General features: G+C 35.0%; 1 protein-coding gene across 1 annotated transcript in view; it reads left to right on the plus strand.

The window, feature by feature from the left end:
* Nucleotides 1-27,244, plus strand: part of LOC133185428 (uncharacterized) — a 91,998-nt gene that overhangs the window by 6,391 nt on the left and 58,363 nt on the right. Inside the window, exons 2-26 of the mRNA XM_061320624.1 lie at nt 4,948-5,453; nt 11,717-11,783; nt 12,206-12,327; nt 13,868-13,999; nt 14,155-14,203; nt 14,483-14,707; nt 15,159-15,301; nt 15,409-15,629; nt 15,841-16,721; nt 17,129-17,314; nt 17,558-17,797; nt 18,119-18,364; nt 18,572-18,730; nt 18,996-19,203; nt 19,553-19,662; nt 19,878-20,043; nt 20,393-20,754; nt 21,226-22,684; nt 22,842-22,936; nt 23,180-23,272; nt 23,375-23,454; nt 23,810-23,903; nt 24,595-24,842; nt 25,273-25,366; nt 25,681-25,854. Coding sequence (XP_061176608.1) covers nt 4,948-5,453; nt 11,717-11,783; nt 12,206-12,327; nt 13,868-13,999; nt 14,155-14,203; nt 14,483-14,707; nt 15,159-15,301; nt 15,409-15,629; nt 15,841-16,721; nt 17,129-17,314; nt 17,558-17,797; nt 18,119-18,364; nt 18,572-18,730; nt 18,996-19,203; nt 19,553-19,662; nt 19,878-20,043; nt 20,393-20,754; nt 21,226-22,684; nt 22,842-22,936; nt 23,180-23,272; nt 23,375-23,454; nt 23,810-23,903; nt 24,595-24,842; nt 25,273-25,366; nt 25,681-25,854 — 6,360 coding nt within the window. The remainder of the gene's footprint in view (nt 1-4,947; nt 5,454-11,716; nt 11,784-12,205; nt 12,328-13,867; nt 14,000-14,154; nt 14,204-14,482; nt 14,708-15,158; nt 15,302-15,408; nt 15,630-15,840; nt 16,722-17,128; nt 17,315-17,557; nt 17,798-18,118; nt 18,365-18,571; nt 18,731-18,995; nt 19,204-19,552; nt 19,663-19,877; nt 20,044-20,392; nt 20,755-21,225; nt 22,685-22,841; nt 22,937-23,179; nt 23,273-23,374; nt 23,455-23,809; nt 23,904-24,594; nt 24,843-25,272; nt 25,367-25,680; nt 25,855-27,244) is intronic.

Here is a 27,244-nt window from a genome sequence, read left to right on the forward strand (position 1 = left end):
ACAATTTTTGACTGGGGTGCCCCCCCCCCCCCCTTCTCCTGGAAAAAAATTTCTGGATCCGCGCCTGAATGTAGATATTTTATGCACTAGTAAAATAAAAACGCAAAGTGATTTATGTATGAAAACGTTCTTATATTGATTACTAGGTAAATATTATTATGCGATTATCTGATTTTGTGCAGTTTTAATGATTTTCTAATGTGAAGTTACTTAATATAAAACTACTAGTATTATCACACAAAGATAATGTGCACACATTGCAATAAGGCATGATGTAAATTTGATATGACCCAAGTTTAAGGACAAAAGAAAATTTCCTATGATCCGCTAATCAGTGTCAGTAATATTAAGCACACGAGCACCTGCTTTTCATTACTGTTGTCTCTGGTTGTGAAATTCCGTTCAAATTAAGATAAGATACAGAGACTTTCTGCAGCTTTGACTACTGAACGAAAAAGTAGAAGTTCACTGGAACACAAGAAAAATCTTTGAATCTTTACAAAGAAATCATTTATGTACGTGCAACCCTGACCCATCTTTTCCATTTTTTTTTTAAATCCGGGTTATTTTTCATTCAATGTTGTAGCGGCTTATTGGGGTTACCTCGCCCATCCTTCAGTTCTCACTATTTCTCGCTCTACAGCTACTCTAACTGACTTTCTTATTCCACTCCACTTGGTGACATAATGCTTAAATTGAATCGGGATCGGAATGATGAATATTAAGCGATCATTTTCCCGCTGCTGAAAAAAAAGAGGTTTGGATATACCTTTAGGCTATTGATTTAAAAAGATTTTAGCCACGGGCACTGGAAGTTAAGGTCAAGATCTAGTAAATGAGTTTAGACTGTCTGTTTGGTGCTAGATTAATTTTTCCTGTACTTTACAGCTATTATACAATTATGTAGAAAATGAAAAATTTTCATGGAATTCAATTTAAAATCATGTCAAAATCAACCCCGATGACTATATTCAAATTAATATCATTTTGAAGAAGATATGAAAAAACTGTTTTTCTGAGAATTGTAGGCAATATTGATACATTTTCTTTTTCTGAGAAGGAAAAAACTCCCATATTTATACCTGAGTTACTTCATTTTTCATTGAAAATAACAGTTTAAAGTATCTTTTTTTCGTTGAGTTTACCTAAAAATTGTGCCCCGATACACCTAATTTCTCCAAGCTATATTTGTAAAGGATCATTGTAAGAACTTGTTTCTCAAATTTGAGAAATCTGTAGGCACCTTTCATTTACTAGATCTTGACCTTAATGTACTTATTGAGTAGGCCTATGTGCATGTATAAAAAAAAGAACTTCCTTTTTTATACTTGCACATTCTCAATATTTACATAACTTCAAGTGCCCGTGATTTTAGCCCAAAGGGCACGTTAGCCAAAGGTGTGCGTCCGTTCCACTTCGTTGGTGTCGTCTGCTATAACTTCACATTTTGAATTGGCTCAGTGGTCTTGCAGTTCATCTCTCCAGAAGCACAGCGCTAATATCAACCAAACCTGTCTCAAAGCGCCCTTGGCCTTGGTTGACGGACTCGGTTTCTTCCTCTCAAGAACTAACGTTACTTGAACTCAAGTTGATCATAAAAGACAGTTTGTTCAAATCATGGCCTCTGGGGTTAGGGTTGAGCACAAAGGCTTATCATGATCTATTAAAATATGTCTTCTGCTTTTTGACCACTGCTACAATATGAAATACAAAAGGGAGGAATTATATCAAACACAAAATTTTTGCTACCTCAGATTTTAATAAAATTAAAATTTTTTTTTTAAAAAAAGAGTGCAAAATTAATGCTAGTCTAATGGTCCGAATCAATATCATGTTGAATCAGGCTACCAGGGCGGTCATGGTTCCATAATTTTTCGGGTTCTGTAAATTTTCAGTGTGGTTTTGGGTTTTTCGGTTTGGTTTTGGGTTTTTCAGTTTGGTTTTGGGTTTTTCGGTTCGGTTATTTACATCTATTTTAAACCTTTATTTAATGAATTTAACTTGAAAAATCTTTATTTGTTATGTTAAATAATCCAAGTCTTGATGATGCGCGTCAGATGATAACGTCTTGACTTTGGTGTTTAGGACTACAAGGCCGACTATTTGCTACAACCTGACCATCCTCAAACCGAGATTTTTTTCCTGAAACCATGGAAATTTGACCCCACATTCGGGCACAAAAATGAGAGATTTTACAGTATGCATGTATGTTAATTTTTTTCCCCCTGCATATTATTTGAATACTTCAGAGGAGTGTTTTTGATATTTTTATTCTTTATCTCAACTTTGCAACCAGGGATCTGGTCCAACTTGTTTCTTTTCAAATTTTCAGGTATGGTGATAACTTGAAGAATTTGAATATTAATCATCAATTACTTTTTTCAAAGGCATAGTATTGTTATGTAAAAATGTTTTATACATGAATATATGCTTAGAGTTGTGTAGTGGGGTTGAAGTTTTAACTAGTATATGGAACATAGAAGGAATGCTATTTATCCTGACCATATTGTGTGACTTGTGATGGTTCGATTTTTCCCTTTTTGAAACATTGTGACCCTGTTGTAGACTCATCAGTCAAAATAATGTTCACCAGAAACTAGAAATTGGCATGTGCTTGGGATCAAGCTCAAAAAATCAAAGGATGCATGGTGTAGGCAATATCATAATCAGCTATCACCTTAAACATTCTACAGTTTCCAGATGGCTAAAATGCTTGATATTAGTGATAAATTGTTTGTTAGAAATTATAGAAGAACCCTTTAAGAATTTCTTCCATTAAATTTTTTTACAATGGTGATATGTAAAGCAGAACATTTCAGCTGAATTTTATGGTGTATGTTTCACAAAGAGTGTATTGCATGTATTTAAGTCTATGACATGTAAGAGGTGGGTTTAACTATTTTTTTTGGGGGGGGGGGGGGGGAGTTAGTGAGCAATGGATAAGAAGCCCCTGACAGTAGGGAATACATAAGTTGTGTTTTCAATATCCAAAGATCCTCCTAAGATTTTTTAAGGTTGTTAATAAGCTTTAATGTCATGCCCTCACTTCATGTTAAGTACTGTAGAATCCTCTTAAGGATAGGTCCCATGTTGTGATCAAAGCTCTTGCTAGACAGATGTATACCATATCTTACTAGGAAGGTCTTTAAATACATTTGAATTAACCTCTAAGGTATGCTGGTGGTCTTTTAATGTAGTACAAGCAGATGTGTGTATCATAGTTGCTCTACACATTGTCAAAGTGCCCCTGGCCCAAGATGAGTGAATTGGGGTGTTTTGAATTGTTTATGATTTTTTCATTTGTCTCTTTCCTCGATCATCTTAATTTTTTTTTACTGTAATTTTTAGACAACATGAGATACATATAACACATGAGAACATATATCTTGCACATGTCTCATAGTTTATCGTGGTTATAATGTTTGGGCAATATTAGATGTCTATGGCATGTGAGGTGCCATTTTACTGTGGCTTCAAGTCCTGTAAAAGTTGAGATGAGGTTTGTTACAGTTACATGTACTTCTAGAGGTATAGTATTTCACAACCACCTTTTTATAATTCTCATGATCCTATTTGTTACACACTATTGAGTCAGGAATTGTACTCCTGGAGTGACATTCCTTCTGAACTGCAAACAACAATCTTCAGGAAATTAATTGATAACACCCTAAATAGATTGAAATTAACAAGTATAAGATTACTACATGCAATTCCAAGAATGCATTACTGTGAAAATATTCCTGCCCCCTTGTCCCCCCCCCCCCCCCCCCAGCAGAAAGGATACCAGTACATAATTATGTACATAAAATTACATAATGGAATACTGTAAAGGTACTGTTTTTTCTTGGGGTTATAATTGTGCAGAATCACAATTTCTGTTCAATCTATGCAGATTTCTTGGATTGCCATTCTTTGTCTTAAAAAGATTTACAGTAAGTACCTTGTGACAAATTTTCATAAAAATTTGTGACCGCGTGCATAGCATATTTAAATCATAAGCAGAAAAATGTTTGTGTTCTCGTCTAATGATTAAGCTGTATTGCACACAGAAGCAATGCAAAGACTTTTTTGATATCAGTAGATTAAAATACAAGCTCTATATTTCTTCGGCTTTTTATGCCCCCGGATCGAAGGATCCCGGGGGTATATTGTTTTTGTCCTGTCTGTCTGTTTGTCTGTTTGTTTGTCTGTTTGTCTGTCTGTCTGTTTTCAACTTTAACCTTGCCCATAACTTTTGATTGGTTGGAGCTATGACTTTCATATTTCACATGTGTATTCCTTGTGACAAGACCTTTCTTTGGGTACCATCATATTTGACCTTTTGACCTTGACCTTGGAGTTTGACCAACTTTTGCAAAATTTTATGAGACTTTAACCTTGGCCATAACTTCTGAACAGTTGGAGCTTGGGGTTTCAAACTTCACATGTGTATTCTTTGTGACAAGGCCTTCTTTTGGATACCAACAACTTTGACCTTTTGACCTTGACCTTGGACTTTGACCTACTTTTGAAAAACTTTAACCTTTGCCATAACTTTTGAATGGTTGGTGCTAGGGCTTTCATACTTCACATATGTAATCCTTATGACAAGATCTTCCTTTGGATACCAACCACTTTGACCTTGACCTTGACGTTTGACTTTTATTTAAAAAACTTTAACCTTCACCATAACTTTTGAACAGTTGTATCTAGGTCTTTCAAATTTCACAGGTGTTTTCCTCGAGACAAGATCTTTCTTTGGGTATCAACATTTTTTATCTTTTGGCCTGGATTTTGACTTGCATTTGAGAAACTTTAACCTTCAACATAAGCTGCCATACAGGGGCATCAGTGTTTCACAAACACATCTTGTTTTTAGTTGATGATTTGTCAAAGAATACTTAGATTCTACAACTTTAATGTTACATGTACATATTTGATATATATTTCTTACTCTTCTTTTTTCAGAGGTAGATTTAGTGGCATCACTGTATGACAAAGCTGCAAAATCTCTGGGAATAGAGAAAGTTGACCCTAAAGGCTATAGAATCACCTCCAAGTGGAATCCGAGGACTTTACCCAATTTTAAGTTTAAAAGATTTTGGAAAAAATATCGTGGGAAATTAACATTTTATTTTTCTGGACAAATTATACCACAGACTAGACCTATTCCAATATTTTCAATTTATCACAGACGGAAACCTCTGCCATATTTTGAAGCATTAATAGATTTTCAAAAAGGAAAAGTTATTATTCGATATCAGGGAGTGACTTCATTTCAACGGAGTTTTGTATCATTTGATTCTTCATTAAAATCCATATCAGGAGCAATAATTCAGATTAAAAATAATGTTGTGACTATACAGCTAGATTGTCATCCGTCCAAATCGGTCAAATTACGACAAAAGGTAGCACCTATCCCAAGATCCTCAAAAATTGGTCTACAGGATTTCAAAAGTAAAGAGAAAATTATAGTAAGTACATGTATACATATGTAATGCTGCTCTATTCATATTTAGATAAGTGTTTGGAGGATGCCTAGCACATAGGGATGAGGGATGTGTATGTTTAAGGTAAAGTGGAATAATGAGGATGAAATAAGAAGGCAATAGGTTTAACTTGTATGTTCATCAAAGAAGGACAAGGGGCACCTGCAATGCATTACAATATCTTTATCAGGACAGTCGCATATTGTACATTTATTGACTGGGTTTTAGGGCAACACAGCAGCCTGAATTCGACACTAACTTTTTTACCTTGGTGGACCACAGGTCCACTAGTCAAAAATTATTGGTGGACCTTCTCAAATTCTGGTGGACCTTCATAAATGTTTGAATTAATGAATGAATTCATTACACAAGGCTGAAACTAACTTATGTACCTGTGACTACCATGTCCAGTCAGACTAATAAAGTATAAGTTAACCAGTCAACAGAAACAAATCAATTAGTCAGGAGTTTTCAGCAGTATTGTTAAACATATTTTCAATAATTAAAAAAAGAACACAATCTATATCTTCAAACAATGGTAAAAACCTGCATTTATTTCGCTTCCAACGGTAGATAAAATTTAAAATCCCAATTGTTCATATATTTAACAAGTGAATTTTTCATGTATATCTATGACAAATTTTTTTTTTTACTACGATGCAAAACTGACAAAAGTATATGTATTTATTTATTATTATTATTATTATTTTTAATTATTATTCATTCAAATAAACTGCGATCATATGATTCTTTTATGTGATATATTAATGTATAGCAGAAAAAAAAAACAGGAACTGAAGATACATGTAATGTATTCATAAAATATAAATCACACCTGTTTGAAGATCTAAAAAATAAACAATGCATAAATGCAGTTGTCAATCAATTCTAATTATCTCCAAACCTGCCCATCAGTGTGCGTTCAGGTGTGAAGTGATTTCCTGTTACCCAGTGTACATTTTCACACCTTTCTGTGTATTAAACAAACAAAGGACTGACTAATTTGGCACAAATTTTACTTGCTTCTTTTTCAAGGTCCGTGTTGAATGTTCTAGCGTCTCAATCTTACTGTTATTGTAGTCATCAGTATTACATGTAAAATATATAATTAGTCGCTAGGTTCCCCTGATTAAAACAAATATTACCATATTTTATTTCTTGTAACAAGTATGGATGAATTAATCGTTTGATTTACGGATGTCGATTTTTAGAAAAAACGGAATTTTACAGTGTTTTTTTAATACGGTGTTTAAATTTTAAGTGTACCGACTGTCCACCTAGACCAGAACATTTGGTGGACCTTCCAATTTTTTGGTGGACTCGGGCCGCCAGTCCACCGTTAGTGTCGAACCCTGCAACATGGATCTTGTTGGACCCAAGAACCAGGCAAACTGGTTTGAGAGAATGGCAAAATGCATTTTGCCCAAGAACACAATCAATAAATGTTTTGTTAGGCTACACCTTTTACTTTTATAAAGACGCATCTTATGCTGTTTTCCATGATGTAAATTTTGTTTACTAGCACTGCGGATTTTACTTGGTAAATTCTGGAATTGGCAATCATCAACAAATGGAAATAATGTATGGCTCATCCCCCCTACATTGTGATGTAAAAAAAAAAAGGTTATAGCTGTCCAATATCTTATCTACTGGTCCAATATCTCACCCTGACCCAGCAGTCCAACATATTGTGGCTGTCAAAGAGGGTTTGATCACCAGATAGCTCAACTGCTAGACCACCTGACTGGAGATTCAGGGGGCCCATGTTCAAATTCTGATCTAATCTGTCTTATTTTTAGCTCACCTGAGCCAAAGACCCAAGTGAGTTTTTTCCGATCAAAATTTGTCTGTTATCTGTAGTCATTGGCATCGTTTACTTTTTATGATTTCATCTTCTTCTCCAGAACCACTGATCCAATTTCAACCAAACTTGGAACAGAGTATCCTTGGGTGAAGGGGATTCAGATTTTGTTCAAAAGAAGGGCCACACATTTTTTACAAGGGGAGATAATGAAGAAAAAGTAAAAATTGAGTGGGGTCATTTAAATATCTCCTTCTCAAGAACCACTTGGCCAGAATAATGAAACTTATTTGAAAGCTTCTTAACATTATTTTGTGTAGATTTGATTTCATCCTAATCGTGACCCCAGAGGGTAAGGTGAGGCCACTATGGGCGATTAAAGTTTTACATTGGTATATATATATATATATATATATATATATATATATATATATATATATATATATATATAGGAAATATCTTTAATATATATATATATATATATATATATATATATATATATATATATATATATATAGGAAATATCTTTAAAAAAATCTTTTTACAAGAACAGCAAAGTCATGATTAGTCACACTTAAAATATGGAAATATCCTCAGGTAGTGTTGATTCAAGTTTGTTCAAATCATGCACCTGGGGGTAGAATGGGCCTACAATGGGTGATCAAAGTTTTACATAGGAAAAGGTAGGAAAAATCTGTTTCTCAAAAACAACAAAACCATGATTAGTCATATTTATATGGAATCATCCACAGGTAGCGTCTGTTCAAGTTTGTTCAAATTATGGACCTGGGGGGTAGGGTGCGGCAATATGGGAGATCAAAGTTTTACATAGGAATACATGGAAAATTTCTTTAAAATTCTTTTTTCTTAGAAACGGCAAAGTCATGATTAGTCATATTTGTATGGAAGTATCCTCAGATAGTTTAGATTTAATTTTGTTCAAATCATGACCTCCAGGGGTAGAATGGGGCCACAATGAGCAATCAAAGTTTAACATGGGAAAAACAAAGGGAAAATCTTTTTTTTTTTTTTTTTTAAATTCTCAAGAACAGCAAAGGCATGATTATGGTGTGTAGGTATATATTTAAGTTTCTTCAAATAATGACCCTTGGGTGGTTGAGTGAGGCCACAATGGGCAATCAAAGTTTTATGTAGGAATTTATCTAGGAAAAAGAATCTGCTGATGAAAAAGAAGAAGGGCCATAGTTACTAAGGTGAGTGTTGAGGCCCATGGGCCTCTTGTTCTCCTTTCCTGTTACAATCAGATTTTTGGACCACTCGGTAAAATATTAGGAATTAAGACTTTTTTAGTATAGATTTATGCAGGAAACAATTTTTAAAGGTATAACAGTGTCATTTGAGCATATATATGTGTAATATAGGAGGTACATTAGTTTACTAGGTTTTTATCTTGATCAAAACTGGTCCTGTGCAGCTTTTTTGTGTGAATTGTTTGTCAGTTTACTGTAGATGTAAAGCCATTAACAATAATTGTTTTTAAAAATATTGTTTTCAATCGACTATTGTGAAAAATTTGTACTATCAAAATATTTTCACATGAGTTTTTGCATCTTTGACATATTCATATTTACATGCATTAAAGGATTTCCCTAATTGCTACATGTAATCTTCAAAAGACTTAAAGTTCCACTTGTTCTAGGATATCAATAGAGAGAAATGTTAAAATCTGACAGTAGGATTGACACCTGATTTGTTATATATGGGTCATATAGATTAAATAAGATCATTCCTATTGGAAGTTTTTTGATTTAATAACAACATAATCAATACACAGCGTCTTTGTCTGTGGCCCTCCACTTCAAACCTCTCTCAGCCCACTGTCAGATCCCAGCTTAGGCTATTTAATGATCAAATGATAATAAGACTTATCTCTGATTACTGGGATCAACAGATCAATGTTTGTTTAAAATTTTGAGATTCAGTCCAGTCTGACATTAAGGGTCACTTTGAAGTCCTAGTGGGTAGGTTAAAGTGAACTTTTAGTGAGGACCTGTCCAAGGGTGGAATGGAATATTAGTGTGGATTTGATATCATGTTGTTGCTTTAATTTTCACACTATTTTAATCATGTTCCCCAAACTTAGATACTTGCTAACCATAATATCACAAAACAACTTTTTCTTAAAAGAATTTCTTTTGATTCATTGTTGCTTCATTAACCACTATTGCTCTTTAATATAGCACTTCAGTTTTAAATATCAGCCTTTTAATTTATAATACTTGAATCTTGTATTTGTGCCAGTGAAGATATGTAAATATCAAAGTTGAAGCTACATTTTGAAATTACTGACCTCCTAGCAGACAAGCTGTAGAAGTACTTCTATACAGTTTGTAAGCTGAGAGATATCAGCAACTCCAGTGCAAGTAAATGAACTTTTTTTGAACGATGTAGAAAAACAACAGATTGTAATAACAGAGTGCAGAGCTCTTATTTAATTGAATGTATGTACACTGTAATAATCAAACCACATCTTTTATTAAGATTAGTTGTAAATCATTCATTTTCATCAAACAAGAAGCACTAGTAGCTCAGTTCTTTTATTAACTAGTGCACTCCAAACAAGATCTTAATCATAAATCAGTTGTAAATTTCAAAAACTATTTTTTGGAATAAAAGTTTTAGGTCTCTAAAGGGTAATATAGTGCCTAGGTGTGAAAGTTTGCCTTATGAACCAGAGTTTTAATTTGCACCTCATGAATGACATCTATATATATGAGAGAGAATCACAATACCCCCTAAAAATGTTAAGTGTTCATTATTTTCTATCAGCAGTCTGTGATGGCTTCTCTTATTCAACTGTAAAAAAAAATTCTATACTCCAATTTTGATTGTAACTTAATATCTCAGGTGAGATAATGAGATAGCAATCAGGATAACAATCTGAAGTGAAATTCCCGTATCTGAAGAATGAAGTCAGAGAAATAGATCAAAGCTAAGGAGAACTATAGGTGTTTATGATATAGGTAGATCTGATGTCATGGACTCTTTTATTAAGTAGAAATTATTATCATTAAAATGATTTATCATAGTATTGTGACCGGATTTGCACTAAAAGTTTTATTTCTCTGAGTCATTACCTACAGGTGTCAGAGGTGCTTTCCTTTCAAACTTTAATGAGAACCTTTTGAAATCATACTCTTTTTCCAGAAAAAGTGCAATAAGGTTTTGCAGATGTAATTTCTGTGAAACATCTTTTTCTTGCTCTTTGTGCCATACGTGCCTTCAGCTGGTTTAAAATTTTATGTTTTGGAAACAATTTTAAAATGATACCCTTTGTAATGCCAAAAAACTATTTAAAAGAAAATTCTAAATTCATGACCTTGCATATGTTTGCTTTATAAAATGTAAAACTAGGGCAGGGTATCTTTGAAGTTGTACAATTTAAAAGTAACATTAAGTATGCTCTACTGCAAGAAAAAATTTAATCTCATGTGGTCATGCAGGAACATTGTCCCAGTAAAGTCCCAATATTATGGATTAGTATACACATCTAGAAAATAGAGGACATAAAAAGTGAAAATAAAATTTGATAATCTCATACAAAATTTCCTAATCAAATAACACAATCTTTATGAGCAATAAAAATGTTGTATTCTCAGAGGCAGTTGTAGGGTATTTTTAGTGACAGGTGCTCCCTAGAAATCCCGGAGGTTCCTACATTGGGGAGGGCCTGTTAATCAGATATAATACAGACGGGTTTGATCCTTTAAATTTTGTGATGCTGGTTTTTTTGGTTCAGCTGTTGATATACTTGATGAGATGATGATAGAAAAACCAGGCCATATTTATATTGCTAATTTCAACCATGAAAAAAAGTGATGATAAGAGTTTTCATTGCAGTTGCATGATCTAATCCATGGTCTTAGCACATAAGGCACAGGGGATCTAGTAATATCTTGAGTAATAACTTCTGAGTAATTTTGGTTGGTTTGGTTGCTTAAAAAAGTTATTTAAAAAAATAATCCTGATAGTGTTTATTTCATGTTATGATCATAAAATATGGTAAAATTGTGATGTTCTAAGTAATTTCTTCTGTTGGTTATGAAGTTTACAAAAGGTTTTAAAAAAAACTTCTAATCACAATTATTTTTTTTTTAAATGATGATCAGATCATAAAATATAGTAAAATTGTGATGTTGTTTAAGTATAAGTTATGCTTCCTCCTGCTGAAAGTTTGATGAACTGTTATTTATCATGTTTATATTACAATTGTCATTAATGTACCATAGATCTTTTAAAAGTGGTCATATGTAATATATTGCAAATTTGAAATAATACTTGTCCTTTAGTAAATAGTTAAAATTCAGGACTTTGGACTGGACTATTAATCAATTCATGCTTAGATTAATTTTGCTTGATTTGATTGCAAGTCAGTTTTGCTGAATAATTTTATCGTAATATTAATATTGTGTAATCAATTTTTCAGGGCTTACTTTTTGAAGCAAAAGTATACAGTTATATAAACAACATTCCATCTACATGTTTTAGTAAAGGTAAGAGGAGCTAGTATTTAGAAATTTAGAGAGATTTACATATATTGTTAACAAATTATGTAATCTGCATTTGGAACAACACAGAGTGATGCTTGTGTTATTTTATTAAAAACTGGTGTTTTGTATAAATGATTTTTGACTTTTTTCTTGCTTTGTTATTGTGGTTCTTGGAAAAGTGTGTATGCATGTTTATATATGAATACCACATGATTATATAATTTAATTATATTACTTTGAAATGGACAGGAGTTCAGTTTTCTGTTTGAAAAGTATCAACTGAAATCTTATCCCTATTACATCACAAAAACTTATACATAACAGCTGTATCTATAATTGCCAATAAGTTTCATTTTAGTTCAAGAGTCCTCCTTATCATTTTGATAAATTGATACTCTGTTGTTAATTTTTACTATTACTTACAGCATTATCTACATACCAAAGAGATGCCGGTAAAATTTCTGCACAGACAACATCAGAAGAGTTACGGGCCTTACAGAGAAGACTCTCTCATCTAACATCAGTAGTTAATACCCTTCAGTCAGAGGTACATCTTATACATAGACCGTAAACGATCTTACATTTTTAGCTCACCTGAGCTGAAAGCTCAAGTGAGCTTTTATGATCACATTTTGTCCAGGGTCCGTCTGTCTGTCTAGCTGTCTGTCCATCTGTAAACTTTTCACATTTTCAACTTCTTCTCAAGAACCACTGGGCCAATTTTGACCAAACTTGCCACAAAGCATCATTGGGTGAAGGGGATTCAAGTTTGTTTAAATATTGGGCCATCCCCTCTTTCAAGGGGAGATAATTTAAAAGAATTAGTGAAAATTTAGTGTCATCTTTCAAAAATCTTCTTCTCAAGAACCATTAGGCCAGAAAAGTTGAAACTTAAGTGAAACCTTCATTACATAGTGTAGATTCAAATTTGTTCAAATCATGACCTCTAGGGGTAGTGTGGGGTCACAATAGGGGATCAAAATTGTACATAGGAATATATAGGAAATTTTTTTTTAAAAATCCTCTTCTCTAGAACAACAAAGCTGTGATCAGTCATATTTATATGAAAGCATCATCAGGTAGTGTAGATTCAAGTTTGTTAAAATCAAGACTCCTGGGGTAGAGTGGGGCCACAATGGGGGATCAAAGTTTTACATAGGAATATATAGGAAAAAACTCTAAAAATCTTCTTAAGAACAGCAAACCCATTATTAGTCATTTTGATATGGAAGCATACTCAGGTAGTGTAGATTCAAATTTATTAAAATCATGACCTCTGGGGGTAGGGTGGGGCCACAACGGGGGATCAAAGTTTTACATATTAATATATACATGTAGGAAAAAAATCTTCTCAAGAACAGAAAAGCCATGTTTAGTCTAATTGATATGGAAGCATCCTCAGGTAGTGGAGATTCAAGTTTGTTTAAATGATGACCCTTGGGGGTAGGGTGGGGCCAAAATGGGGACCAAAGTTTTACATTGGAATATATAGGAAAAAAATCTTCTCAAGAAAAGCAAAGCAATGTTTAGTCTTATTGATGTGGAAACATCCTCAGGTAGTGTAGATTCAAATTTGTATAAATGATGACCCCTGGGGATAGGAAGGGGCCACAATGGGGGATCAAATTTTTACAAGGGAATACACAGGGAAAAATCTAATGCCTAAGAACAGCAAAGTAATTTGTTATACTGATATGGAAGCATCCTCAGGTAGTTTGAAATTCAAGTCCCCCCCCCCTCCCCCAAGTAAACTTTTCAATACTGAACTGAGTTGTGCTTTTTCCTAGCCAATGTGCTCAGGTGAGCGATGTGGCCCATGGGCCTCTTGTCATTATTTTATTATAGATGAACAGCATTGCAACATCAAAGTTATAATATTTCAAAAATGCTTAAAATTCCTTATGGATGGGCTATAGAGTAATATGGTAAATTTCATTCAAAAATAAAATGGATTGAAAATCCTTTCATCTAGAAAAAGAATTTCAATCTTTTGTGCTTAGTAAAAAGAAGAAAGAATGAATTTAATAAAGGAAATAGCATTCATTTTATTTCAAGCTGTAAAAATTGCTTTACTTTTAATCCTACAGAATACAGAATTGAAGGCGCGACTTAGTTTGCTGGACACCTGTGTATGTTACCCACAATGCCTTGTGAACGGTGTAATTTATGCAGATGGCGAATCATGGCAAAAAGACACTTGCACTTTCTGCACTTGCAGGGTTTGTAAATTATATACTTGCAAAAGAGCAGGAGTGGTCTGCTAGTCATTTTGCATAACTTTTTTGGTAATAATGTATGAGAACAAATGAAGTTACTGATTTAATTAGTTTAAAATATTGCTAATAATTTTTTGATGGTCTTCTGTCTATTTTAGGAAGGCCAGGAGGACTGTATAAGAAGAGTGGAGCTGCCACAATGTCATGGTAAGAAAACAATTAAAGGTTTCAATGAATTGAGAAATGTAATTGATAAAATAATTTATTTTCCTTTTCCATTTAATAGAAAAAATAGTGTTTAAATTTTTGGAAGCACCAAATTCACTAATTCTTTTCCATAAAACATTCAAGAACAGATGTAGTCCATTTTAAAACCACTTTGGTTCTGGTATGTGGATTCACTCTAAACAATGGACTCGGAGGCAATTTCCATTTGTATAAGGGTTAGATGGAGATTATAAAACAATGATTTTATAAACATTGTAGCCCCCTGTGAGACCTCACCCTGCCAGAACAATGGATACTGCGTGGATGCCAGTCCCGACCCCTCGGGTTACCACTGTATGTGCCAGCCCCCTTATGATGGCCCCCTTTGTGAGACCAGACAGAACCCCTGTGTGTGGCCCGTGGAACCTGGGCTTTGTAACATGACTGTTGTCAGATATTATTATGATAGGTTTGAGGAGGAATGTCTACCCTTCAACTTTACAGGTATCACAAAGCAACATCATCTCTTAGTAATACAGAACTAGTTGCTAAGGTACCACATGGCAATATCATCTTTTGGTGAAAGGGAATAAGCTAATGGTAATATGAATGATTAGTACCAGAGATCTTTATGGCTTTCTTATGATTTCGTCACTTCGGAAAATATAAAGGAAGAAATTATGTGTTTCAGTTGCTGCTAATGGAAGTAATTTGGGATATTTTTGTATTCTGGGAACCAAATTTATAAGATCATAGCATTGATGCTAATATGAAGCAAGTTTGATTGTTTATAATTGTTTTACTTTTCAATGAAGAAATGATTTAAGTGATCTTGGTAAATCAGTTTCTTGTCCAACATATAAGATTCAAGAATTTATCATATGTAAACTGTGTCTATTAATGCTATATCAAATGTGGATGAACAGCTCAATCAAATCCTGCACATTTCTTCCAGGTTGTGGTGGAAATGTTAATAACTATGAAAGTTTTGAGGCATGTCGTGAAGTCGCCATGACAGGTGCTTGTTGTTTCCGCAGGTTTAAAGCTGACGAGAAAGCCCTTATTTCTGGAAACCAAATGAAGGAATCCAAATGTCGGGTAATGTCACGTTCAGTAGTACAGTATCTAATAAATTAAGCTCTATACCAACGGAAAGGATAAAATCATAAACACTTGTTGTAATGAAGTTTTTCTTCACACTGTAGGTGATGTTCCTGAAGGACTGTAAATCCATCCACAATCAGAAGAGGAAACGCTACACAAAGGAGGTAGTGGCCTTCTACCCAAGTCTTAGCTGTGAGAAGGCAGGCTGTATAAACACCCAGAGTGGGTGTGTCTACGATGGTACCTCCTACCAACCCGGGGCCATCACGTACCAGGGATGCCAGAAGTGTACCTGTGAAATCGATGAACGATGGACATGCCAGTATGTATTTAAAAATGACATATAGTTTTAGAGAATTTTAAACCAAAATTTTCAAGGGTGACAAATGTAGCCCAGCAAAAATAATTTTAATCCCTTTCTGTAAAGATACCTCAGACTGCATTAGCTTTGTTTTCAAAAATGTAATTTTTTGAAACGTTATAGTATGGTTAGAATAAGGTGAACTGCAAAATATGACTCACTTCAATTGCAGGTGTGATTCTGTCAGCAAGAGGAAAGATGTCAGAGACATGACAACAGCAGAAATATCTCGATTTCAAGCAGCCATTCAGCAATTAAGGCTAGAAGATAACCAGTGGGAGAAATTACGTGACATGTACATGGCTCATGGCATGCATGCCAATGGAGGCCCATACTTCTTACCCTGGCATAGAGTGTTCCTGAGAGAAGTGGAGAAGAAACTACAGAAGATAGACTGTGCTATAACACTGCCTTACTTTGATTTCACCACCGATGTTGGTAATTTTGCTGAGGCGATCATCTGGCAGCCGAACTACTTTGGTGGGGATGGCTCTGGACTGAGTCATTGTGTGCTTGACCACAGTTTTGGAAGCCCTGGTAGTTGGCAGCCTTGTATTATGAGGAATTTTCACACCACGATACAGCTCCCCACCATGGCTGAGTTAGCCCTGGCCCTGGCAAGTGATGACTACACAGAAATGAGCATGTGTGTGGAGAGTTATATCAGTTACATTCACCGTTACGTTGGTGGAGACATGGCCACAACAGGTGGCCCCTATGATCCAGTTTTCTTTGCGATTCACTCTTTCATTGATATGCTTTACTGGAGATGGCAGCAGAGAGGTAATAATAAATTCAAGTACCCGGCAGCATTTGGCAACATACCAATGGTGCCCTTCAACATTCCACCCAGTAGTGTGCTTGACCTTGAGGCTGACCTCTGTGTGACCTATGCCCCTCCCTCTCTTGGTCACCCTTGCAATGCCAGTACCGACATCAGGGGAGGAGACAGAGGGGACACCCCGAGCAGTAAAGTGGCGGTGATAAACTATTCAGGCTATGTCAGTGGATTTGACAGGAATGGTTATGATCTCTACGGCTACAAGAAAAATGGTAATTACATTGTACTTTGTAATTTTATGAGTATCTACAATTTGGTCGGTGAAATATTAGGAAATTATTCATACTATATCTCAAAATGATTTTTGGGGGGGGGGGGGGTTCCAGTTATATAGGATGAATGTTTGAAATTTCCTGTTTTACATTGTAAATTACATTTTCTTCACAATATTTTTATTAATCAGTAATCTCAAGTGATTAGTATCTACACAAAGATAATAAAGGGAAGGAACCTTAATGAAACCAAAATGTTGTCCTGCAAATGAATACAATGCTTTTTTGTGGTCATTATGAAGTCACACATACTCAAGTTTAATTGATGATTTAAAGATCATCTCAAAAACTGAAATGTATTCAATTTATTTAAAACAGTACCATGCTTTTATATTATCCTGTGTCAGGACTGAACAGAGATGGCTTTGACAAAGATGGATATGATCTGGACGGTTACAATCGCTATGGATACAATAAGGAGGGTTACAACAGATGGGGGTTCAACAGGACTGGGTACGACAGAGGAGGGAAAAGGGACACCCAAGGGATCTATGACCAGAATGGATTTGATGACCAATGTCTTAATATACAAGGTAGCAAATCATCACAAGATATATTGTAAAGGAAATACAAACTTTTACTTGTTTCTATATATAAATTAAAGCTTAATCATAAATTTTTACCCTCTACAAATCATTAGATCTTTGACCAGAATGAACTGAGTGAATTCATTTTCATGTGAAGTGAAAGCAAAATGGTCAAAGGTGATAGTGGTCTTTAGGAATTGTATTCTGTTTAGATACAACTTGTTAGTACAACTTAACTTTTGTTTTCAGGTCTGACTAAGTATGGATTTGATAAGTATGGGTTTACCCCTGCTGGTTATGACAAAGATGACTGTAACTTCTTGTTTAATGGTCCTTTTGATGTTCTCCACTCCCTGAAGATCTGGGAGCTGTTATCCCTGCAGGACAAAGGCTTCTTAATGTCCGTCTACAGACTCTGCCCCGCCCTGGATCCTGTCCCCCTCAGCTGGAGCAAGCAGTTCTGGGCCTCTAGTTTCAAAGATGTCTCAGGTATACATACATAACTTTGTGGTTTTTTTAAGAAATTATTCAAAAATAAGTTTGTATATTTTACATTGTAATGTATGTGATTAACATAAATAATGAAGTTCCTCTCCAAACTATATGATAGTCTTACTCAGGATCAAATCTTGCTGTATCAAATCTGCATGCTTTTTACTAGTTATAGGTAAATTCAGTTGGTAAAGGATGATTCTATTTTCTGTAAAGAACTAGTTTTCTTTGCAACAGACTTTGCAGCTATTTGTCAATTCATTTGGAAACACATGATGTATAAACTTAAACATCAAGTATTTCTATCACATTTTGCAGGACTTGTCCCAAGTATCACTCCAGAGACCTCCCTCAGTATTCCGTCCTCTCGCTTCTGTTTTGAGACCACCCCGTACCTAACACCCTGTACCTGTGAGACATCCATTACGAGCTGTACAGAGAATCCTTGTCTCACAGATGTTTGTCCCTCGTACCCCGAGGCCATCTGTCACGTAGATTTCTGCTCCGAGTGTAAATCTACCTGGTACTATAACAATCAACAGGTGGATTGCTTGGAGGATAGAGGTACTGAACAAACTAAAATTTAGGTTCTAAATAAATCAGAATCAGATCCATTTGCATCATTGCCAGTTTTAAGAATTAAAAATTTAAAAAATTTAAAGTTTTACTGCTAAGTATTAGGTACCAGTTGGTTGAAGTTTTTACCATACCAAAATCTGGCCTTAATTATAAGTTATTGGTAGATGATCTGAATATTTGTGTACATTGTAGACTTCTGTGATCCAAACCCATGTATGAATGGAGGAACCTGTCAAAAGAGTATCTGGCCCACAGAACCCCAATTAGTGACCTGCATGTGCCCCCCAGGATTTGATGGTCATCTTTGTCAGTACACAGCTATCGAGGTGTGCAGTCTACCACTAAGTACAGGTAGGTCATGAATCTTAAATCTCACTTTCCTGAACTATAATTCCTTAGGAATAAATGTTTGCAGAATTTTTTTTTTTGTGTGGGAAATGGTAACTGCTTTATATGTAAATTGTTGATTGTTCATTTGCAAAATTGTATTTTGTAAATTCAGTTGCTTTCCCTTTGAGCACCTGTTTGTTTTTCAGCATTGTTTTGAAAAGAAATATTTATAGAACATTTATGAATAACAGCCTTTGATGTGTATTTGAATATTTTCTGTTGCTAGGTAATTGCAATGAGAGACAGACCAGATGGTTTTATAATCACCAGACTCAGAATTGTGAGTCGTTTATTTACTCGGGCTGTGGAGGAAATTCTAACCACTTCCTGACAGAGGAGGTGTGTCAGTCTCGCTGTGTGATAGGAGCATGCTGCCACAGAAAACCACTGTTCAGAAATAGAATTGTGGGCTACAACCTTGATAACTATGATAGGTATACCTATACAAGATAATAATACAGTGAAACTTGTCTAATCTGGATGTTGTGTAATCCAAAATCTTGCTTAATATGATGTAAAATTTAAGTCCTTTTCAGTAAATTCATTTGTTTAAAATGTTGTCTAATCGGGAATGTTGTCTAGTCCAGCCAAATTTTTTGGAATCAGTGGTGTCCGGATTATTCAAGTTTTACTGTATTACTAATTTTGTGAAAAATTATACTAATGTACTTTTGTTTCACATTTAAATTGTTCACATACAGTAGTTTTTTTTTCTTAAAAATTTCACAGAAAATGTATGATATTTATTGATATGAGAGTTATCTTGACATTCTCTTTACACAGGTATGGATTTGATGTATCTGGGAACAGTCGTAGAGGCACAACAAGAAACCTCAACAATACCACACCTTTTGGCTCAGAGAGATATAACAGCAAAGGATTTGACTGGGAGGGTAAGGCTTAGTATATTGTGGACTAAAATTCTGATCATTGTAAAATATTTCGTATTTCATAGAGGTTCCAGTGTTACTTGAATTGCTTTGAACTAGAAACTCGGAATAGTGAGCATGTTGTTTAGTGCTCTGCCACTGAGTGAATGTGTGTATGTGTGTTTTTCATTATAAATAAGAAATGACGTATTACTGCTACATTAGTCATTGTTTTGTAGGATATGATGTGTTTGGATATGACAAGGATGGATATGACAGACTTGGATTTAACAGTGAGGGATATGACAGAGAGGGGTTCAATATCCAGGGATACAATAAGATTGGGGAATTTGATGGGATACTAGAGTATAATAAAGATGAATATAATGTTGAGGGATTTAACAGGTATGTGTTTATTAGTTTTGAATGTTATTGAGACTTTGCCTAAGATGTTGAAAAGCATGCACGTATACATTTTCTTTATAAAAAGCATTGAGAATTGAATATACATATTTGATAAAAGTGTTAGAAGTTTCAGCTCACATTTTTTAAATGTATGAAGTAATACTGATTGAATGGCCAACCATGTTAGGCAATTAATTTTGTTGGTTTGATGACCCGAATTAATTCTCAAGGGCATTTTCCTTAATTCATTGAAAGATTTCTGTTGTTTTGAAAGAAAGGAATTCAGCAGGTGTTGATTGTAAAGAAAAATTACATCAATCTCAAATAATCCCTCAATATCCTTTTTCAGGGCGGGTATGAATTGCCATGGTTACAACAGACGTGGTTTGGATTACTATGGAATGTCCACTGGTTATGATTATAAGTGTCGACCAATGTCTCTGATCCAGTGTCAGAATCTGGAACAGAACTCTGACATTGAGGTCATCCAGTTCCAGCAAGGGAAGCGATGCTCGGAAGTCAGCTGTGGTGAGAGATGTGGCTGTACGTACAGAAACAACACATACAGTTTTGGTGACGAGTTCCGTCTGGGCTGTCAGACATGCACCTGTACAATCCGTGGTACCATAGAGTGTCGGTGTATGAGACGGAACTTCAGGAGGAAGGAAATCCGAGACCTGACCAAGGAGGAACTGGAACTCTATCAGCTTGGTACTCCAAATAGATTTTGTAGAAAAATTAATGACTATATTTTATTTAGTTTAAGATATTTGAGAACATATGAATTATAAGCTATAGAGCTATAGCTTGCTGGTCTGAAAAAATTGGGTTGAACGATCAGAGAGTTACTGTGCCATCTATTGAAACGTGTATATATTTACTGTGCACAAAAAAGGGTGCTGTTTTGGATTTATTGCAGTATATTTTTAAGCTGCCATCTCAAAATATTATGTTAAAAATATGTGGGGAACACAAAGTTAGATATACTTTGAGATGACAGCTTAAATATACAGAGAAATAAATCAAGAGAGAGTGCATCTTTTGGTTCACAATAAATATGCACATTTTTCAATGCATGGCTCTGTAGCTCTCTGGTCGTCCATCCCAATTTTTTCAGACCAGCAAGCTACATAATGATAAAGTTACTGAAATGAATGAATAATGGAAATTATCTTTTCGAAGGAATCAAGAGACTAGCCACCAGTACAGGTCATGAGCCATCGCTGTGGTATCAGTTTGCTGAGATGTATCAGAAACACAAACCTCAGGCAGTGGGATCTGACCAGTTTCTACCGTGGCACAGAGCGTATCTCAAATATATAGAACAGCATCTTCAGAACATCAACTGTGACATTTCTATTCCATATTATGATTGGACGATTGATGCCGGAGAACCCCACAAGTCTGTTATCTGGTCCACAGTTGTGTTTGGAGGAAATGGGGAGGGACAGAGTGGGTGTGTCCCTTATCATAATTTCAAGGATTACTTCCCTCCTTACTGGATACCATGTCTGAGGCGACAGTTCAACAACAGTGTGACTTTCCCTGATGCCATCAATGTTCAGCTTGCCATGAATGATCCATCATTCACCAACTTCAGACTACAAATGGAGATAATGCTCACAGCTGTACAGAGCTATGTTGGAGGGCATATGTACTCTGATTTGAGTCCATATGACCCAGTTTTCTTCTCAACAGTGGCTTACATTGATAAACTGTGGACTCTGTGGCAGAAGAAGCATTCTGACTGGACAGCTAGCTATCCAGTCAAACTGAGATACAAACCCATGGCACCATTTAAACTTACCCCAGATGATGTGATGTATTCATCCATTCAGATGTGTGTGAATTACGTCCCCTTGACTTTCACCACTCTTTGTAATATAACTTTGCCCAGGTATGGTTATGATGCTGAGGGTTTTGATAGACATGGCTTGGACAGAGAGGGTTACGATAAAGACGGATTCAATATTGATGGATTTGATAGGAATGGGACTAAGGATTCAAGGGGTATCTTCAACATACATGGATACGACAGAGGTGGATTCAATAGACAGGGATTTGATGTCACTGGATTTGATCGATATGGATTCTACATAGATATGTATAACCTTGATGGATTTGACAGTAAAGGTTATGACCGATGGGGCTATGACAGGTATGGATTTAACATCAATGGAGTCACCCCATATGGATTCAACAGGAATGGAACCTGGAATCCAGATGCTGATAAAACGGTCATAAACAAGTTTGGTTACAACATTTTTGGATTTAACAAGTATGGCTATGATAGAGAGGGTTATGATGTTTTTGGGTTTGACTCTCGAGGCCTTGATAGATATTTCTGCAATAACTTCTACCTTGGGCCTGTATACATGGTGATCAAGCGCTGGGTGGAACTAGAGCTGGAAAAGCTAGATAAAACTCCAATACTAGATATCTATCGCCTCTGTCCGTATGTGACCTTCATGCCAACCTGGATGTATACAGTAAACTGGTTAAATCGTGGGGATCAAGTGATAATAATCAAAAGATTGGAGAAACAGCTGAGAGAAGACCATAGATATGACCCGACCTTCATACCAAGGTCGTCCAGTGTTACAGAACACAATGTATGGCTTCCTGTTCCTCCTGATCAAAGGTACAACATTAAACGTACAGCTTTGTTTCTGTGTATTAATGTTAGGTTGATTGGACTTAGATCTTGTCAATGACGCAATACAAAGTGTATGACTTAATTAAATTTTCTTGATTATTTTATGCATCTAACATTCAGTATGATTTCCATTGATTGACAGGTTGTGTTTTGTGACTAATTACTTCAGTGGTTGTCCGTTTGGACAGTTCCCAGTCACCTGTAGACCAGAACTGTGTAGACAAAGGAGGTGTCCAGGTAAGGCATTACTTATAGTGAAGGTTTTGGGGCTTCACATTTGCCTCATTCTTAGCTTCTTTAGGATTCAAAAGAAAGATGCATTTGTACTATACATTTTGTTTTTAGTAGTAATTATGAACATAGAATTTTCCTGCATTACTTTTTAACATGTTAAGTTCTGTAATGACTCAGGTGTAAGGATATCCATGCGTACATGTGTACTAGGTATAAATTAAGTATGTGTGCTCTTGTATGCTGTAGGTATCCCAGATGCTGTATGTAGAATCAACACATGTGGAGACTGCTCTATTGAATGGTATAATGGAGTCACAGGGGCACCTGTTGTTTGCTCAGGTAAGATGTCAGAAGAATATTGTTTAATAGAAAATCATACAGGATAATTATGTAATCTTTTGTCCACCATCTGATTCACACAACTGTTAAATTTTATTTCAGGTTGTGTGACGGGGGACGGTAGAGAAGAACCAGAGGGCGCCACTTGGAGAAAGTCCAAGTGTGATGTCTGCAGTTGTCAGGTCAGCAACACTAAATACAGTAAAACATCAATATCTCAAATACCACACACATGTCATTCTAATATGTATGTTTTCTAACCTCAGTATCTCAAATCCTGGAATATATTGATTCAGAAGTTTTCTGGCCTTATAGAGTTCAAAATAGCAAGGTTTGACTGTATTACAAAGTGTGCAGTTTAAATTCCGTATAAAAAGAAAACAAAAATGAACAAGTTTAAATATCAGATCTGGAGTTATTAATCAGTGTACACTGTACTATCATTGAATCCAGTAAGTGGAGTAAAATTGAAAATAAAGCTGAATTTTCTGTTAACTAGACAGTTTTGGTTAAGTATATTATATGATTATAATGTAGGATGGCATGGTGCAGTGCTCCACTACTCTGTGTCCAGCAGTTACGTGTAGAAACCCAGTCCAAATCCCAGGCCAATGCTGTGCTTCCTGTGAAGGTAAACCATTGTTGAACATGTTGAATAGAAAAAATATTGAACATTTACTGGATTTGATAGGCATATACATTGAAACAGTGATATGTTTTGCTTGTTTCAAGGTGTTTGTTTTTTCATGAAAGCTGAACACAACTCGTAAGGAAGAGATTTCTCCTTGTCTCTGTTTGCGTCTTTTACCTTGAGCCCCTATATATAAGCCTTTGATTTCTTATAGTTTGAAGTATTTCACTGTACAGACCTCATCTTAACATCGCCATTGTTACTATGTCGCGATGTATTTTTTAAATGTATGTACTTATACCATGTCAGGAGAAAAGTAACAATGATTGCACAGGTCAGTTCATTAAAAACAAGTACAAAATGCACATAAAACAGCGAAATAAAGTGTAACACTAAGATACATAACAAATACTACATGCCGACCATGAGTTCCAGGTGTACAATCAGGGGAAGCGTATTAATACCATATGCTGTTTAGGAGATAGGAAAACTAATATGACATATGTCTTTTTACCAATTGTGTTCAGCTTCAGTTGTCCACTGGGAGACTGATTGGGATCATATATAAGTATCATATAGCATATATAAGTACAAGTAAGGGGGGGGGATTAAATTAATAAGAATAATTTTATTGAAAAATGTTTGAAAATTCTGTAATGAGAATATTTTAAATGTATTCGTGTATTGACAGGTGGATGTCAGTTTGAGGGTAGAATTTATGAACCTGGGGTCACATTTTCACCTGACTCCTCCCCCTGCAGTGAATGCATATGTAACCGTGGTGATGTCAGCTGTCGGCAACGCCCCTGTCCAGCCCTGGGCAAGTGTAAGAGCAGTATGACCCTGCCTGGGGACTGTTGTCCTACCTGTATGGACTGTGGGAATTATGCCAATGCCTCAATGTGGATGCAGGGACCATGTCAAAAGTGTAGTTGTATTGTAAGTTAACAGTGTTATTGACTTGTCATGTTTCCACCAGAGCAAAGATTGATTTTAAAACACAAGGAGAAGGAAAGAGATTCTCTAAGGCAGTTATATTTTTACTTAGAGCAAATTTGAAACAAAAGTTAGGAAATAATTTATGCTTAAGAATCCAGCACAGGTAAAGTTGGCTTTCCATGGATGCCAATGCCTCAATGTGGATGCAGGGACCATGTCAAAAGTGTAGTTGTAAGTTAACAGTGTTATTGACTTGTCATGTTTCCACCAGAGCAAAGATTGATTTTAAAACACAAGGAGAAGGAAAGAGATTCTCTAAGGCAGTTATATTTTTACTTAGAGCAAATTTGAAACAAAAGTTAGGAAATAATTTATGCTTAAGAATCCAGCACAGGTAAAGTTGGCTTTCCATGGATGCTTTATTTTGTAGAATCGTGAAGTGAAGTGCTCAGAGATTCAGTGTGGTTACCCAGACTGTAGATACCCGTATACCCCACCTGGGGAATGCTGCCCCACATGTGTCTGTAGGTTTTCTCTGTTTATTTAATTTTTCATCTCTGAATTTTAACTTCAACTATCTTGTCTGAATTTAAACTTGTACATTGATGATAAATGTACATCATTAACACAAATGTAATGAATGCTTGATGATAAGAAAATGTATAACAAAATGATATTTCTTTAAACAGCACATTTTTTCTCTTGTTATATGTGTACTTGTAGTTACAGTGTTTAATGTGATTCTGCCACTTTGGATTAAGATTTGAAACTTATAGATGAGAGCTCATTGCTAGAACTTGAAACGTAAGATATAACAATTGAAAAACTTTTGTTGCAGCATGCTACTACAATGGCCGGAGATATGAGGATGGAAGCCAGTTTGACTTGGATGCCTGTACCCGATGTGCCTGTCGCCATGGTGATGTGCAGTGCAGTAAGACTGCCTGTCCTGACGTCTTTTGTCAGAATCCCATCACACGACCAGGAGAATGCTGCCCAACTTGTACCAGTGGTAATTCAATCTTTCAATACACTACATGCTTGTATATTGAAATATTATACTTTAATGTAAATTAGTTGAATCTGATTCGTTTATTGTTAAAAAACACTATTACCCCGATGAATGACGAAGCCACGCCCTCCAGCGTAGCAACAGTCAATAAATCAGTATTTTTTTTTTATCATAATAATCAGCCAAATAACAAGTGCTTTAAAAATTATAAGATATTTGCCGTAGGAATGTAAGTAAGTCAGTTCTCTTTTTGCAGCATAAATTAATAAAAGACAAATTCAATTTTAACTTTATGAATAATTGATATTTGTTCAACTATATTGAAAAATTATAAGCAGACAATTTATTGATAATGTGGACTATTGAAGGAAGTAACTGATTATATATCACTGTTAAAATTATTAAAAATGGCTTTATAATATTTTTTAAATTTTGTTACCCTTTATAAATTAGTTTTGATATTTTCTTTTGAGAGGAAAAGATATCAGTATGATAAAGCAAATCTTCACTGGTATTTTGTGTATCCAGTGGGGAAAGTTGACTTCTGTCCCCGTTGGACTCATTTTAAATTTTGTACCTGTAGATGTTACAGTTCTGGAAGCCTAAAGCACATTCAGTTGCCCGCACTGCAAAACTGCCAGTAATTTGAAAAATCAAATTCAGTTACCATTGATGATTACTATTTTACTTATTATGTTTTATTGATTTATTTTACAAACATTGAATTTAATATTTAGCATTGTATAACTTTGATTATCACTATTAATTATTTTTGTTATTTGTTTAAGTTATGATTGTTTTTGTTGCATATATGCAACAAAGTTATTTGAAAATAATAAAAGTCCTTATTCTATCAAATAATATAACAATTTTTGTCAATAGTTTTATTTTTGATGAAACAATTATGTCCGAAATAGCCGCCATAAAAATTTTGATGACGTACCACGAATCAATGAGATGCTTGATTTTTCCTTACTGGTGAAACCGTCAAACATTTTAAGGTGAATTTTGACAAAGATTAGCGATAAAAATACACAATTTTTAACCTAAGAAAAGAGAAGACCCTATTCACATTAAATCATAATGAAAATAAGCTGAAGATTTTGTTAATTGAATAAATTTAATTACGAATCGGTAAGTACCACAAATCCATGAGATACCAGGCTATTTACATAATTCATAATTAATTCAAGTATTCTAAATATTGTATTAGACCAAGGTAAAGTGATTGAAATGCATGTACATGTATTTTTTCCCATTCAAGTAAGCAGACATGATTTTTTGTAGAAGTACTTCATTGTCATGAAGGTATTTCTTGGGTAAAAAAAGCATGCACCCTATGTAGATAATAAAACTGAAAAAAATTATATGCCCTTTTACACTTTACAAT

Source organism: Saccostrea echinata, unplaced genomic scaffold, assembly GCF_033153115.1.
Source record: "Saccostrea echinata isolate AGI-Se365-2 ecotype Australia unplaced genomic scaffold, CSIRO_AGI_Sech_v1 ptg000012l, whole genome shotgun sequence".
NCBI classification, from domain to species: Eukaryota; Metazoa; Mollusca; class Bivalvia; order Ostreida; family Ostreidae; genus Saccostrea; species Saccostrea echinata.